Source organism: Magnolia sinica, chromosome 9 (genome assembly GCF_029962835.1).
Source record: "Magnolia sinica isolate HGM2019 chromosome 9, MsV1, whole genome shotgun sequence".
Lineage (NCBI taxonomy): Eukaryota > Viridiplantae > Streptophyta > Magnoliopsida > Magnoliales > Magnoliaceae > Magnolia > Magnolia sinica.
Window position 1 is genome coordinate 15,881,722 of NC_080581.1, and position 17,081 is coordinate 15,898,802.

The 17,081-nt window shown below is 44.5% G+C and overlaps 1 protein-coding gene across 1 annotated transcript; it reads left to right on the forward strand.

Moving 5' to 3' along the window:
• The first annotated feature begins 10,036 nt into the window (after nucleotides 1-10,036).
• On the forward strand, nucleotides 10,037-10,675 carry LOC131254886 (uncharacterized). The gene has a single exon (XM_058255587.1). It carries the CDS (start codon nucleotides 10,037-10,039, stop codon nucleotides 10,673-10,675), a length of 639 nt encoding a protein of 212 aa, XP_058111570.1.
• Nucleotides 10,676-17,081: the final 6,406 nt, after the last annotated feature.

The window sequence follows — 17,081 nt, forward strand, 5'->3', positions numbered from 1 at the left end:
GAACTTGACATTGTTCCCCGCCATCCACAGCTCCTAGAAAATGAAAGGGGGGATGAGAGCTTTAAGCAGAGAGATAGAATAGGAAGCAGACGAGGATGCCCACCATTGAGAAGCTCTGTTTATGGCTAAGGAGGGAGGGGCACTGCGTATGTTAAGAGCAGAGCTGAAGAAATTCCCGACCTGATTGGTTATACCACCGAGGGAGAAGATGTGGTCAATGGTCTCCACGTTCGAGATGAGAGGAGGGGAGTAGCAGGTGCATCTGGAAGCTAATTGGATTCCTTTTTGCTAGAGGCAACCATCCACAGGGATAGCTTTGTGGAAAATCTTCCCTGATAGCAGCGCTACCTTCAGCGGGAGATTAGTATGCTAGACCCATTTTAACCATGGTTTTTCTTCCCTCGTTGGTTTGATGGATTGCCAAGCCAACCCCATCGACATATCACCACTATGGGAACCCTGCCATATCTACCCGTCCTCACCTGAAGAGGTGCAGATTCCTTCATCAGAGATGTCTAGCACCTATTACGGCACTAGATTTCTAGCTTCCGTAGGAGATTTCCATCCCATCAGACTGATCATGTCATGGACCTTAGGAGCTTGCATATTTGTGTGTAGAGTGCCTAACCGCTAGCTTTGCAGAGGGCCCGGGCCCAACCAATTCCTGTCTCAGAAGCTGATGTTGTATTTACCTAGCAACCAGCTGGTGTTCTCTGCCATAACTAGAATAATTGAGCAGATTTGTTTCCAGAAAGGAGAAGCGAAAGAAGCACTGCTAAATCCTTCTATCTAGTGGGCATCCATAGGATACTTGGCCTTCATGAAGTTGCACCATACACTGACTGTTCCACTGAATCTAATCGACCATGCTAGCCTTATCGTGAAAACCTGCATAACTGACTTAAGGTTTCTTATCCCCAACCCACCTTTTGATTTAGGGAGAGACATTTTCTTCCAAGTAGTCCAATGACATCTTCTTTTTTCACCTTCCCACCCCCAAGAGAAATCAAAAAAGGATCTCTCCAAATCTGAAAGAACATTTGCTGGGATGTGCACCGCTGCCAGAGTGTGAATGGGAACGCTCGATAGGACGTGGTTGATCAACATCAATCTGCCCGCATGGGAGAGAATCCTGCTCTTCCAACTGGTGATCCTGTTTTGAATGTTATTGATCAAATTCTAGAAATACACTCTTTTAGGCCGACCTTGGTAAATAGGAATACCAAGGTATGTGAATGACACCGTTGCTTTTCAAAAACTAAGGATATTAGCGGCTGTTCTACTATGGGACTTAGACTGCTTCGAAGGGGGGATGAAAAAGCTCTTCTCTTTGTTTATTTTCTGACCCGAAGCCATCTCATAGTCCTTAAGGAATTTGGAGATTTTCCTTAGGGATCCTCTGATGCCGTTTGCAAATAGGATCGTATCATTTGCAAAGAGGAGGTGGGAGACGAGCGGGCAATTCCTGTGAGTTTTAAAGGGCTGACAAAAGCCACTCGCCATGAGATGGGTGAAGCCCCTATTGAGCACTTCAGCTGCCAAGATAAAGAGCCCGAGAAGTTGGGATCTCCTTGGCAGAGGCCCCCAGAAGACTTGAAGAAACCTGCAGACTCACCATTGATTAGGATCAAGAACTAAGAATTAGACCAACACCTCTCCACTAGGGCAATCCAATTCGAGTCAAAACCGAATGTGGAGAGAACATTCTTCAGGAAATCCCAATTGAGCCTGTCATATGCTTTCTCCATATCTAGCTTCAGCAGTAAGTTTCCTCCTCTCATTTTTTCTATCGATGTCACAAAAGATCTCTTGGGAAAGCGCGCAGCTCTCCACAATGGACCTGTCCTGCACAAATGCACCTTGTTCGGGAGAGATAATGCTTGGAAGAATCCTTCCCAATCTCGTAGTATTTTATACAGGCAATTGCATATACTAATTGGTCTACAATCAGAAAAGGTTTTGGGTGAGCTTATCTTGGGAATAAGGCATAAGAGAGTCCTGGTGAGACTCCTTGGGAGACTTCCACCATTAAAAAAGAATTTTGCTACCCCTAAGATGTTCTAGCCCATAATTTCCAAGCACTCTTGGAAGAATGCACCCGAGACGTCATCTGGACTCGACGGCCCATCTGGTGGGAGGGCTTTGATTGCTTCATGAACCTCGTCCAGCGAGGGGTGCATCACCAGGAATTTGTTATCTTCCATGGTAACTGCCTGGGGGATTGAGCTAAAGAGATCCCTAGCCTGGTCTACTGGAGCTTCCTGTAAGAGGTTTTGAAAGAACTCGATTGCTGCATTTTTTTATCTCACCACAATCTGTCAGGGACACACCCCCTTCATGTTTGATTTCTCTGATTGCTGATCTCCTAGCTGTGGCTGTGGCGTGGAAGAAATTTGTGTTACGGTCCCCCTCCTTAAGCTAGTGGGTTCTTGATTTTTACTTCTAGAAAATCTCTTCACAGAGCTCGAGCTATGTCACCTTGTCCTTGGCTGAATGTAATGCTTGAGTAAGGCAAGGATCTACAGCTCCTTGATCTCTACATTCAGCGACGCCCAAGTCTTCTTCAGCTTTTTTGAGGTTTAGGAAAAGGTTCCCAAAGACCTCCCTGTTCCAGGTTTTCAGAGCGTATTTAACAATTTTTAACTTACTAAGCAGCAATTGGATCAGGTTTCCAGCAAGGTTGGAGGTCCAAGAGTTGCTGACTACTTCCTTGAAGGACTCGTTCATAGTCACATTCTCTGGAACCTAAATGGTTTTGGAGCAACTTGGTGAGGTGGGGGAAAAACCAGGAGCAAAGGAGCATGATCGGAGTTTCTTCTTGGAAGGTGATTCACTTGGAAGGCCAGGAAGGTCTGGAACCACCTATTGTTATAGCAGGTTCTGTCCGGTCTCTCCAAAACCCGAGATTGGTCTCTTTGGCTGTTGCACCAGGTAAAATGATTTCCCGTAAATTGAGTGTCCTGCACCCTCGCATTATTCAGCCCTTCTGCAAACTCCAACGAGCTTTGAACATCGAATGAGGCAGCCCCAAGCCTCTCTGATGGGGATAAGATAACATGAAAATCACCACTGACTACCCACAGGGAGGTAGTTCCCGCTCCTTGAATAACAAGATCTACCCAAAAGCTCCTTTTGTGATTCCTAGAGCATTTTGCATAGACGAATGTAAGCACTACCTTATCTGTATTGCCCTGAAGCCCCGCTACCAGGGATAACATCTGGTCGGAGGATAGGAGAACTTTAATAGAAAGGAGAGGGGCCAAGAAAGCCCATATCTTGCTTCCCAGATCCACGTTCGAGCAGGAGGTGTGAAATCCCACTTTAAGATCGATACGGATACGCTTATCATCTCGCAACATGGGTTCAAGGATGGCAATGATTACTAAGTGATATTGCCTCACAATGCTCTTGAGAGTGCAGATAGTGGGAGCATTTCCCACTCCGCGTGCATTCTAGATGAGGATGCTATCCATGGGAGGATTGGCCTACTCGCTCTCCGCGACGCTTCAGCCTCCTTAATCTCCCATACCAGTTGGCATTGTTCACCCTTTTCTAAGACCCTCTGTGCTTCACTATCTGAAGATTTCTGAGCAGGGACTGATTCCGAGTCGGTTCTACTGCACCTGAAGATGGAAGTTCCTTAGGCGAGATGGCTTTTTCTTGTAACTAAACAGGCACATAGGTTGAGAGAACGTATGCAGGGGTGTCTTGATTAGGGGAGAGATAAGCCCCACTCAAAATGGAAGGAGTGGGCTCCTCTTCTAATCTGAGATGGGTTTTGAGTTGGGATGGGTAGTGGGGAGACTGGTGTTTTTGGGGGGAGAGGAGCTGCATCCTAGGGGACTTCAAACTGCTATCTGCCCACCTTCCCTTGACTGTCTTCTAGTCTCTGATGGATTTTCATAGGAGTTCTAGGTGGCTACCTGGGAATCGTCCACTTCCTCCTTGAAAAAATCCCCAATATGCAGCGGACTACGGCCTTTCAATAGGGCCTTCCTGGAGGGTCTTGGGGAGGTGGGAAGGTTGGGCTTATTGGTGAGTTGCTAAGAGGCAATAGGTTTTGATGGGGTATAGCTACCAGATCAGCTGGTGGTTGTTAGAGGCATTACAAAATGCAAAAATAAAAACACTATTGTTGTCTCTACAAACACCCCCTCCACCTGCGGGCCCTGGATTCCCTCAAGACGAACCGTCAACATTTATCTTGACCCAGCCTTGGTTAGGCATTTTCCATTTCAGGAGAGCGAGTATCCTATGGCTATTAGCATGGGAAGCTAACCCCAAGAAGTCCTCCTCCCTTGAGAGGAGGCTATCTTTGAGCAGAGGGAGAGTCGAGCTGATGGTGCAAAGCCACCATTGAATCCGGTCAATATTTTTACCCCCCCCCCCCCCCCCCCAAAACAGGGACGTCTTCATATTGGTGATAGTTTCTACTCATCCAAATTTCCCAAAGGATAACGTTGGGAGTGAGGCCATGCAGGGACTGTAAATAATCCCTAGCTCGACCGCACTCCACCATTGCATCACTCGAACCATAGTTGATTGGCTCACCAAGAAAGAAACACCTAAAATGCAGTTGAAATGGAACCATACCTTGGTTGCTAGGTCACCTTCAGCGAATAGATGATTCAAGGATTCTGATGCAGCACCGCGTTGAGAGGAACAACAAGAACACATGGATGCCAACTGAATTCCCTTGTCTTAGACTATTTTGTCCACTAGAATTATGCCCTGCAATACTCTCCAGGCGAAAACTGATATTTTGGGTTGTAACTTGGCATGTCATACCTAGTTGGCCCAGCTCTTGCGCTCCACCCCAGATCTTTAAAAAAAAAAAAAAAACAAACACCCAATTTTTTTTAGGTGAATCTGTTTTCATATCATTAAGAATCAGCACCTATACATTCGGGCACCCCTTTGCATAAAATAGGGGGCCTATCATAAAAGAAGTAAAAACTGCACAAGGAGACCAAAAACATCACCACATCTTAATCGAGCCTAGACCAACCTTATCAAGAGAGATAGAAACTCTGACTTGGTGTGGAAGCTCAGATAGGTTGTCGAACCAAGAATAGGACTGGGAGCTGCTTCCTTGCCTAGCCATGAAGTCTGCCGGAGAGTTCCCTTCCCTCAAAATATGCACAAACTTAATTCGACCCCTCATCTTCAGCTAGTTTATCCTGAAAATCCATGCTTTCCATTTCCATCTAGGCTTAGTCACTCCATTGAGCATATCTATCACTTGCCTTGAGTCCGATTCAATGATGATTTGAGACATGCCCCTTTGGAGACCACGCGATAAACCATCGTGAACCGCACGTAACTCAGTAGCAGTGTTAGTCCCTAATCCATAACCAACAGAAAACGTGAAAATAAAGTGACCCTTTGCACCTCGACAAATTCCACCCCCACCTGATCTGTCCGGATTTCCTCTAGCTAAACCATCAACATTTACTTTAAACGAACCTGGCGGAGGCCTATCCCACTTAACCACTAAGGCTCGACCACTACTATCATTAACGAAATTAAAAACAGGTACTTGCGGCCAAGATTGCCTACCCAGATCAGCGTTACCAATGTCCTCAGTTGAGCCATTGACATGAGCAATCCACCTCCTAATTTTAGCAATAACAGTTACGGAGGACACCGCCACCGTATCAAAAATTGCTGCATTTCGAGCTTTCCAAATCTCCCAAATTATAATGCAAGGGGCAAGCATGTGTCCTACCATTTTTGATGGCTTCAACAAGACCACCGTCCACCACTGATTTAACCGAGCCTCAATCGAAGTAGCAGCCATGACAGTAATCTGAAAACATCTACCGATAGTGGTCCACACACGCTGCGCTAAATTACTAGAAACAAACATATGGAGAGCTGATTCCTGTGTGTATCGATGGGGGGCTTGGACGTCTTGAAGTGAGTAACAAACGCATCTGGATGCAAGTTGAACACCATGAGATTGCACTGTGTAATTGACCGGGACCGCCTTTTGTAAGACTTTCTAGACTAGAAGCGAGATTTTGGGCAAAAGTTTAGCATGCCAAGCCCATCGTGACCAACCCCAGATCTAATAAGCTACAAGGCATATTTGATGTTGAAGGCTCCTGACGACTCTCAAGTCTAGATGCATTGATCTACCTGAGACGAGGTACACATATCCCCTTGATGGTTGTGATACAACACCTTTGATGGGAGAGAAGCTAAGGCAGGGCAGTTGGAGATGAAACCTTCTAGACCAAGGACCACTCAAACCTGCAAATCAAGACATTCTTCTGGGAGCTGTCTGTCACACCACTCCCTTAAAGGGCCGAATCCTGTCTAATCCTCTGACCATACATTGCACTCACCCCTCCCAATAAGCCAACGTGTGTGATGATGCAACATGGGGAACAAATGACAAGTTGTTTTCCAAAAAGAAATCCTAATCAATTGCGAAATAGCAGCCACGTTCCATGCAAAATCTTTTTGTATTTTCCCTTCATGAATGCTACCCCCATGTTGTTTTCCTAAGAGAAATGGGCCGACCATGCTAACTTCATCCTAAAGCTCACTATTACTTCTTTAAGCTTTTTAACGCCTAGCTCGCCTTCGGACTTCGGGAACTCGATTTGATTCCAGTTTACCCAATGAAACTACTTTTTTCCCTCTGCCCATCCCCAAAGGAAATTTGCAAATGCACTCTCTAACTTTGATAGGATTTCAGCTGGAACATCAGCAACTGCTAAAGAGTGAATCGACACACTACTCAGCACTGGTGTATTCTGTGCTCTGTAAAGGAATGTATACTTGTACACTCAATGCTTGTGACCTGTGTTCTAATACTATTTGAATGGTGTTGTCAGCATATCATGCTTTCATCCTGCCCTACCTACTTGAATATGTCAATAGTCACCATTCACATTGTCCTAATAGAAAGTCCACAAACAACATTCTAACATGCTTGATAACATGGACTGGGATATCCATAGCTACTAGCTAGAGTAAGAATGGGGAAACTATTGGAATCGTGCCTGAGAAAATTGATGTGAACCATGTCCACTAGTAATGTGGATGTGATATCAATGATATCAGCCATAGATCTTTATGACAAGGGTCCTAGATGGACAAAGAGACTTTAACGTTTTGCCTTGTTCATCATACACGTGACGCATGTGGGGTCTACTTGAGTGGATGGTGCGCATCACCCTTAGCCCTACCCAACAGCTAACGTAATAGCTCTCATTTCTCCCTCAATTGGGATAGACTGGGGAGAGAATTCTTGGTTTGGGAGATTGGCAGCAATAAGATTAATGACATCATACGGGTTTTTTAATTGGGTAAATTCTAATTGTTGATCTTATGTTTTTCTATTAATAGAAATTTTGGGTTATCAAACAGGGGTCGACAGAATTAATTACATGAATCTAATCATTTTCAAAATTTTAATTTCCATTGTATTTAAAAATAATCTAACAAAAACTTGCTAAAACATGTTTAATTGAAGTAAGCTTTCTGGCTTTGGGTGAGGGACTTTGGTTTTTAACCAACAACTTTGTTTGCCATCCGCTAGATAATGGGCTGATAAAGAATTGTCCCCACTCCCTACCTAATCCCTAGCCAATGGGGAATCCTATGAAAAATGTAGGCAGCAAACTTAAGTAGACCCTATCTTTTGAGCAAGAGCAATCCTCTAGATACGGACTCTAGATGTTTTGAAGGAAGCAACAAAGCAACCTTTTGGTGCACTTACTCATTGGCCCGAAGCTAGTTCATATTTGTTTAGTAATTTCTTCATTGCCTTGTTTGATGCCTTGCTGGCATTAACAAAAAAAAGCATTGTACTGCCAATAAACAATAAGTTAGAACCCGAGCGATTTGATCAGTGTTGTCATGTGCGACCGCATATGCGCATATCCATATGCCAATCGCACATGCAATCATGGCACATATGCAATCGCATATGTGGTATATGCGAAAATATGCAATGTATGCAATCGCATACAGCATATGTGATCGCATATTGGTCGTGGCACATTGAATTTTTATTTTTATTTTCATTTTTGTAAAAAAAATAACATTTTTCTATAAAAAGGCTTCCAAATCTCCTCCATTTGCAATATTCTCACTCCAAACTCTCTTACTCTCTTTTCCTCTTACATTTCTTAATTATAAGTGGTCTCTCTCTCTCTCTCTCTCTCTCTCTCTCTCTCTCTCTCTCTCTCTCTCCCTCTCTCTCTCTCTTGTATTTCCTACTACCAAGTGATCTTAATCTCTCTCTCTCTCTCTCTCTCTCTCTCTCTCTCTCTCTCTCCTACATTCCCAGATTCAAGCACTTTCAAGTTTCAAGGAAGATAGCTTGTTGATTTTCTACAATAATAAATAAATAGCTTGTTGATTTTGTTGTTACTTCTTGTTAACTATATTGTTAAATGTCAATGACTTGATGTTTATTTCATTGTTTAATTGATTTTAAATATCTCAAATGTATTTTAAATATGTAAAATTATTATATATTAACTTAGAAAAGTTTTTCTTAGTTTATTATTATTTTTTTTTACATTTTTTTGAATTTTTCCCTATTTCCTCCATAACAAAATTTCACTGAAAAACATAAGGAATTGGGGTCCAATGATGATGGTGCCGGGAAGGGGATCTTCGATCTGAATCGAAGGTATTCCAATCCATGCCTGGAGTGAACACACCATAGGCCAAATTGCTGAAAAGACGGGATCGATTTTAAAGCTGGAGAGATGTTCGCTAGAAGGCCCTAACCGCTGGTACGCCAGGGCCAGGGTTATCGCCCACCCAGATGCTCCTCCATTCATGAAGATAAAACTATTGGTAGAGGGTAAACCTTATCAGATCTCAGTCGTAGTTGAAATGTGCAACAACTTAGTAGCAGATAATTACAATAATGCTGAACCCATCTCTGTTGCCAAGGAGACCACAAAACAATGGGTTGTCAAGTCTTTCCCCAACCAGCAGCAAGAAAATCAAACTGAAAGAGAGAATCAAGGTCCTAATGATAACAGGGGGGGTATTGACCAACAGATACAACCACACCCTATTTGTATCTCAGCCTCACAGGCTCACCAGCCCACAGCAGACACGTTAACCTCATCGACCATCATGTTCCCAGAACAATTTGCTCTGCCCATCCCTTGCTCTGCTTCCACTCGAGATCACCTAAACGGCCTTCTTGAGACAGCTCCATTTGCTCGACAGAATGCCACAATGGCAGTCCATGCAGCAGACGGTATGCTGACCAGCCACATGCCTACGGGCTTGCTAAGTCAACCATCCTCCTCAACCCTCAATCATCAGACCCTTGATTTGCCTCCTCTTTTGGAAGATTTCAGAAGCAAAAATCAGTCAAGCAGCAGCAATGCCCACCAGCCAACAGTCTCTACTCAATTAGCTACTTATCAGGATTTCAAACCCCTACTTGGAAGTAACCCAATCTCCTCAGTTAGTAACATGTCTGACAGTATTTGCAGAGCTTCCCAGCCAATCCATAGCCACCTTTCTACCCATGGATTCAACCCAATAAGGATGTTATGGAAGCCTGGGATAACTAGCTCTTTGGCGTGAAAGACCTCTTTAAAGACAGCCCAGGGAGGCCGATCGCCCCTCCCCTACCCCTCACATATTCAGCAGGCTGTGACGTAGTACACCACAATTCACCAACAACTACAATCCAAACTAATGACCTGCTAGCCCAAGCTGCATTCCCAGATAAAAAAGAAGGGGGACTGAATGAACTAGTTAACAATGTTGTAGATGAGAGTCAAGGTCAGATTCTTAATGTGTCAGGGATCCATACCAGCGTAAAATCAAACACGAAATTGACTCTATGGGTGGACATCCAGGGCAAAACAGGTACTGATGATGCTCCTTCCTCCAATTCAAGCATTGAATCAGATCAGGAGACTACAGACAAGGGGAACGAAAAAAAGGAAAAGGAGAAATCTGTCCAAGCTTAGTATCATTAACAGGAAAAGTTAGAGACTGAAAAGCAAACAAGGACGGGCTGAGAACAGGGGATGGGTTACTGATGAGTAACATCCTTTCCTGGAATGTGCGGGGGGTGGGTAATGCTCAAACTACCCATTTTCTGAAAAGGCTAACCAAGAAACACAATATTGTAATTCTTTTGTTCCAGGAGCCAATGATTAGAGACTCCCGTCGCACTAGGGTGGCTTCAAGGTTGGACTTCTCCAACCACATCGCTGATGAGACTGGGGGCAGCAGGATTTGGATTTTGGGTAAGGATAATGTCCAAATGCAGATAATCAGGGCCAACAATCAAAGTATCACTATTACAATCAATTCGCCGATTTTTCCCCTCCCCATCACCATTACAACTGTCTATGCTAGTTGTAGTAGGGATCACAGAAAACATCTTTGGGATGAGCTAAGAGCAATCTTTAAAATGACTACGGGCCCTTGGCTAATTAGCGGTGACTTCAACACCACAATTAGCCCAAATGATCGTATTGGTGGCACTCCTCAGATGACAGGAGCAATGACAGACTTCCAGGATGCTATCAATGACACAGGGCTGCTCGATGCTGGGTACCATGGTCCTCCATTTACTTGGTGTAACAATAGAGCCAGTAGGAGCCGAAGATGGGCTAGGTTGGACCGTATGCTCGTAAATGCAGATTGGTTGGCGACTCTCCCTAACTTCTAAGTTCATCATTTACAGCGATCCTTTTCTAACCATTCTCCTCTCTTGCTCTCTTTCCATGAAGAGGCTGTTGACTTTCCACGTCCCTTTCACTTCCAACGAATGTGGACGGTCCATGAAAACTTCAGGAACTTAGTAGAGAGCAGTTGGCAAACCGAAATCATAGTAACTCCCATGTACAAGTTCTACATCAAGTTGAAAATTTTGAAGAATAAGCTAAAGAGATGGAACAAGGAGTGATGTTTTCAAGAACGTGTAATGGGCTGAGGCAGAGGTAACGGAGGCAGATTCCATTATGCTACAACACATGCAGGAAAATTTGAAGCGCGCCTACCTCTAAGAGGAGATCTTCTGGAAATAGAAATCTCGTATAGCCCAGCTGTCTAAAGGAGACAGAAACACTCAATTTTTCCACAAATCTGTCCTTGACAGGCACAGAAATATGTCTATTAAAAGTCTGAAGAGGCCCTCTAGGGAGCTTCTTGAGAAGGCTAAAGATATTGGAGACGATGCGATCTGATACTTCCAACATCTGTATACAGCAGAAGGCATCAACTCCAACAGCGAGATCCTCAACTGTATCCCGAAATTGGTGATAGAATAGATGAACATAGGCCTCATGACACCTCTCAGTTTGGAGGAAGTCAAGGGAGCGGCCACCTCCATTCCTTTGGACAGCGCACCTGGGCCGGATGGCTTTAGAGGAGCCTTCTTCTCGTCATGTTGGGATGTTATTGGCACTAATCTTTTTGAGGCAGCTAAAGATTTCCTTCTTGGAGGCCCGATTCCCAGAGCTTTCTAATGTACCCAAATCTGCCTCATTCCCAAAAAAAGAAATCTGGAGTACATCACAGACTATAGACCTATTAGCCTATGCAATTGCATAATGAAGGTATTTTCCAAGATTTTGGCGTCTAAGTTGTCTGGCATTCTTCCATAGCTAATTTCTGAGGAGCAAGGAGCCTTTGTTAAGGATAAATCGATTATGGAGAACAAATCCATTGCAAGGGAGATGGCTCATGAGATTGACAAGAAAGTTTATGGTGGAAATATGATTAGAAAGCTTACCTGGGTGTCCTCTATTGCATCTTACCTGGGTGTCCCGATTGCTAAAGGTAAACTCCCTAGGTATGCCTTTAAGCCGTTGCTGGACAGGATCTTGACCAAGGTGGATGGTTGAAAAGCCCGGATCTTGTCTCAAGCAGGTCGAGCGACGCTCATTAGGCATGTTCTTGGCAGCATTCCTGTCCACGCCATGGCTGCCTCTCCAATTCCAGTCAGATGCCTCTCTGATATGGAGAAATGCTTCACCAATTTCTTCTGGGGATGGATAGACGAAAAGAAAAAGATGCACTGGATCAAGTGGAAGAAGATTGCAGCCCCATTTTCCAAAGGTGGTTTGGGTATCAGAAGTTTGCGCGACATGATGAAGGCGCTGTGTTTGAAGATGGCCTGGGCGATCACCCATGGCAGTGGTAAGAGCGTGTGGGCCACGTACATGGGAGCCAAATATGACATTTCTTCCGAGCTTGAGACTAGTTCCAATCCTTCCAGTCATAATAGACCCGCTGTCTCCCTTATCTGGAATAGCATCCTTAAATTGCTCCCTTTCATGAAAGCCAAGGTTAGATACCTAATTGGGAGAGGTGATTGCAATGTCCGGAGTGTTGACCGTACCAGTTTGGGTCCCTACAGGACGTCGTGATCCAGCCAATACCTCCCGCCCTCCACAGCATGAAGGTCAAAGAGTTTCTCAGTAACCTTGGGCCATTCCCTCCCTCCTCTGTTCCCGAATATCTCTCTCCGGAATCTATCAGTTTCATTTTCCAGAGTGGCCTATACACAACGAACTCAGACGACTCCTTTACTTGGCCTTTTACTCCTTCAGGTTCGTTCTCTGTGAAATCTACATGGCTCAATCTCAGGCAACCGGGGGACAGATGTTCTTGGATGAGATGGATTTGGCACCCTCTTGTCCCTCCCAAGCTGACGATTTTTGTTTGGAGACTTGCGGGAGGGGCGATCCCTGTGGACAAACGTCTTCAAGCTAAAGGCATATCGTTGGCCTCTCTATGTGTCTGCTGTCCATCTGCTGGTCATCAGGAATCTGTACAACATCTTTTCATTTTGAGTCATCTGGCGTCGGTGATTTGGGGGCATTTTAGCGGCATATTTGGGATTTCCCTCGTCCAGCACGTCTCTCCACTGGAAAGGCTAAATTAATGGTGGGGGGCGTCTCCAATTGGCGACCATCTGCATCAGATTAGAGCCCTCACTCCCATTTTCCTACTTTGGGAAATTTGGAAGGCTCGAAATTCCTTCAGATTTGATACTACGAAGATGAGTATTAGGACGGTGATCTCTCATACTAATTGGTGGCTGGGTAGGACTTTCAGTGGGGACTCTCACCAGATTCTCAGTCGTCCTTCCTGGTTGGACCAACTTCAACTCAGGAATCTCCATATTCCTATGGCTCAGCAAGTGACCAAGAAAGCTGTTGTCGTGGTTTGGAATAGGCCGGATCGGGGCTAGGTCAAGTTGAATGTAGATGGCTCCGCCCTGCATAATCCGGGCCCTTCGGGAGGCGGTGGTATTTGTAGGAAAGATAACGGTGACGTGCTTTTTGCCTTCCATCGTGGCTTCGGGGTAGGTTTAAATAACAAGGCGGAACTTATGACGGTCTTTAAGGGTCTTTCTATTTGCGTCAACCTCAGGCTGTGGAACGTGGTGGTCGAGTCAGACTCAAAGCTGGTGATGGATTTGCTCAACAAAATCTCTAGGCCAGGGTAGAAGTGGCATCATTGGGTGGCTCACATTTTCTCCCTCAATGTGAAGGGTTCTTTCCGATTCTCTCACACAGTTCGATAGGGAAACTTGCCAGCAAATGCGCTTGTCTGGTTAGGCAGTACCACCCAAATTAACAAGGTTTTCTTCTCCCCCAGGAGCTTCCTTGTGAGATTCGTGGCCTAGTTGTCCTTGACAAGGCCGGTTTGGGTGCTATTAGACTGATGGCCCTTGTATAGTTTGGTTTTCTTTTCTCTTTCTTTCATGATAGGTGGATCGAGGCTTTATCTTTTTGCTAACCTCGAGTCTTCCCGAAATACATGCCATGTAATTTTCTCCTCATTATATGATACTTCCTTTTTGAAAAAGAAAATATGATTATAAAACTTGACATGAAAAAGGCTTACGAAACAAGTTTTGAAGAAATTCGGGTCATCATGACGAGAAGAAGGCTCCTCTAAAGCCATCCGGCCCACTTCCTTTAGAAGAAGGCTCCTCTAAAGCTTGGGAAATTCGGATGGCTTTAGAGGAGCCTTCTTCTCGTCATGAAAAAGGCTAACCTCGAGTCATCACCCAAGTTTTGAAGAAATTCGGGTTCAATCCCCAATGGGTAGCTCAGATTCAAAGCTGCTGGAGAGATGTTTGGTTCTCTATTCTTATAAATGGCAGAAGTTTGGTTTCTTTCAAGCTAGGAGAGGGCTATGGCAGGGTGACCCGCTCTCCCCATCCATTTTCATCCTAGCAACTGACGTTTTCAGCAGGGTCGTCTCCCATCTATTCTCTTCTGGAAAATGCTAAGCCTACAAGCTCCCTCAACACTACCTTTCAATCTCCCATCTATTTTTTGTTGATGATGCGATTCTTTTTCTAAATGGCAAGCTTTCCAATGTTTGCACTCTCCTCAAATTAATTCGTGAGTACTAAAATGCTTCAGGTTAGAGGGTCAATGCGGGCAAAACCTCATTCATCCTGCCAAAAAAAATGTCCAGAAGTAAGGCCCAGAAGCTAAGCAGCCTCATAGGTTATCGCCAAGCATTTTTTCCCATGTTGTATCTGGGAGTCCCCCTCACTAAAGGTAGAATCAGTAGTCCGCTTTTGCAGCCGACAATTAGCAAGATATCAAATAAGATAGAAGGATGAAAAGCAAAACTGCTCGGCCCAGCTGCGAAACAAGTTCTCATTAAGCACGTTCTATCAAGCATTCCCATCCACCTCTTATCTGCAATCAACATTCCCAAGCTGGTGTGCAAGGTGCTGGAAAAAGCTTTTGCCAACTTTTTCTAGGGCACCTCAGATGAAGGAAATAGGAAACACTGGGTTAGTTGGGCTAAAATCTGTGCTCCACTTCACAAAGGAGGTTTAGGTATCAGAAGCATCAAAGAAGTCATGTTAGCTTTCAAAATTAAGATGGGGAGGAACACGCTGAAAGGAACATCTCTGTGGGCCCATTTCATATCGGCCAAATACTTCAGGAAGCTGATCTTAAACCAAGGGAAGATTGGTTCGATTTCCTCCCCAATTTGGAGAGAGCTACTCAAAGCTCCGCCATTTGCCTTAAAACATTCTAAATGGCTTATTGGGGAGGGCAATGTCAATTTCTGGTATCACAATTGATCGGGTGGTGGAAATTTTGACGGGAGCTTTGGTGAGACAGATTCCTCACCAGCTGCGGGAGGCCAAGGTTTACGACTTCAACCCTTTATCAGGAAGATGAAAATCAGAAGACATTTAGAACATCATCACTCCAGCAACTATGCAGACTATCTCTTTCACAAACATTGGACTATCTAACAGGGAAGATCAGCTCATCGGAACCTAACTCCGAAGGGATCTTTCTCTCTAAAATCCACTTGGAACAACATCAGACAACACTGATTGAAGCCTCCTTGGACCAAGTGGCTATGGAACAAATATCTTCCCACAAAGATCGCGATTTTCTGCTGGAGAACAACCCATGCTGCAGTCCCTATTGACGCAACTCTTCAGAAATGCAGCATCCCTCTAGCCTCTCAGTGTGAGTGCTGGAACGTCATTCAGGCGGTCAGCTCGCTGTCCTCCAACCCACGGGGGATAGTTCTTTCGGCCCCTAATCTGTTTCAACTTCGAGTGAAATCTTCATCGTCCCAGCCAAACAAAGGTCAGCACCGTAGCTATCAAATCCAGCAAGCTCAGGTTGCTATCAAATCTCTGGATCATTTATTGAGCACCAGCGGATCAGCCACTCAGGTCTGGGCTCACTTCAGCAATCTTTTTGACATTCTGATTATCCACAACTCCCCTATTCTTCAGTGGATCTAGCGATGGTCTGCTACAGCCAGTGAAAGATCTGAAATTAAACTGCCAATTGGCTTTCTCCCCTGTTTTGTCATTTGGGAGTTGTGGATAAGCCGCAATGCAGTGTGTTATGAGGACCATAAAATGTCTATAGGAAGCATCATTTTCAATGTCCGCCAATGGCTATGGGAGATCGGCAATCTTATTCAAGCTCCGGACAAAAAATCCATGACAGAGGACATCATCGTTTAGTCGTTAAGGCTCGAACCCGCTACCAATATCCCTACTTCCAAGCCGTTGATAGTGCGATGGACAAAGCCACCCAATAACTGGCTGAAACTGAACACTGATGGATCCTTGAGAGGAAACCCAGGTGAGAGCAGCGGTGGAGGAGTGTGCCGAGATCATTTAGGCTGGCTAGTCTTTGCATTTCACAGACATTATGGAAATTCTTCAAACACCTTCGCAGAAGCTTGGGCCATGCTGGATGGTCTTAATATTTGCTCCAACTTAGGCCTTGTAAACATCATAGTTAAAACTGACTCTAAAGTCATTGCGGATGCTCTGGGTGACTCCGCCCCACCCAACCTCTGGAAATTATGGTACACCTTTAGAATCATTAAGGATAAAATTCGGAGCCTTAACCTGGTGATCAACCACATGTTTAGAGAGGGGAACTTAGTTGCAGATGCGCTAGCAAGAATGACTAGTGAGGGTTGTCCGGATATGATCTACACACGTCGCTCCCAGATGCCAAAGTTGGTCAGAGGAACTCTTCTTTTAGATAACACAGGGATTGGTGCTCTAAGATGTTAGTAATTGGGGCCTGATATCCGTTCGGTCCCCTCAGCTTTTTGTAGATTTCTTTTTTCTCTTTTGAGGGTTATTTTAATCCTCTTATCTAGTTTGTGTCACATGATAGGTGAGGTCGCCACCCTTTTTGTTGGGCCCACCCGAAATACTGTATATTTTGTCAATTAATGAAATCCCTTGGCTTTGCGCCTTCTTCAATATATATATATATATATATATGCGGCCACATATGCGATTGTGTGATCGCATATGCGCATAGGCAATGCGATCACACATGATTGCATATGCGATTTGACAACATTGGATTTGATGCCTTCCTCTGCTGCCAAAATGAAAATGCTCATGGATATGGGGTTCATATATCTAAGGCTTGTTGAGGATTTCAAGTATCGTGATATTCCTCCATTCACCACAATAGAAAACCAATAGTTCTTCTATCATTGCTCATCCATTTTAACCCCTCTTCAAAGCCAAACTTTTTTAAGACTTCTAAAATGAATGACCACTCCATGCGATTATATGCCTTCTCCATATTAAG

What these genes read in the sequence shown, in the direction of transcription:
- LOC131254886 (XM_058255587.1), top strand. Translation starts at nt 10,037, where the DNA reads ATGAGTAACATCCTTTCCTGGAATGTGCGGGGGGTGGGTAATGCTCAA.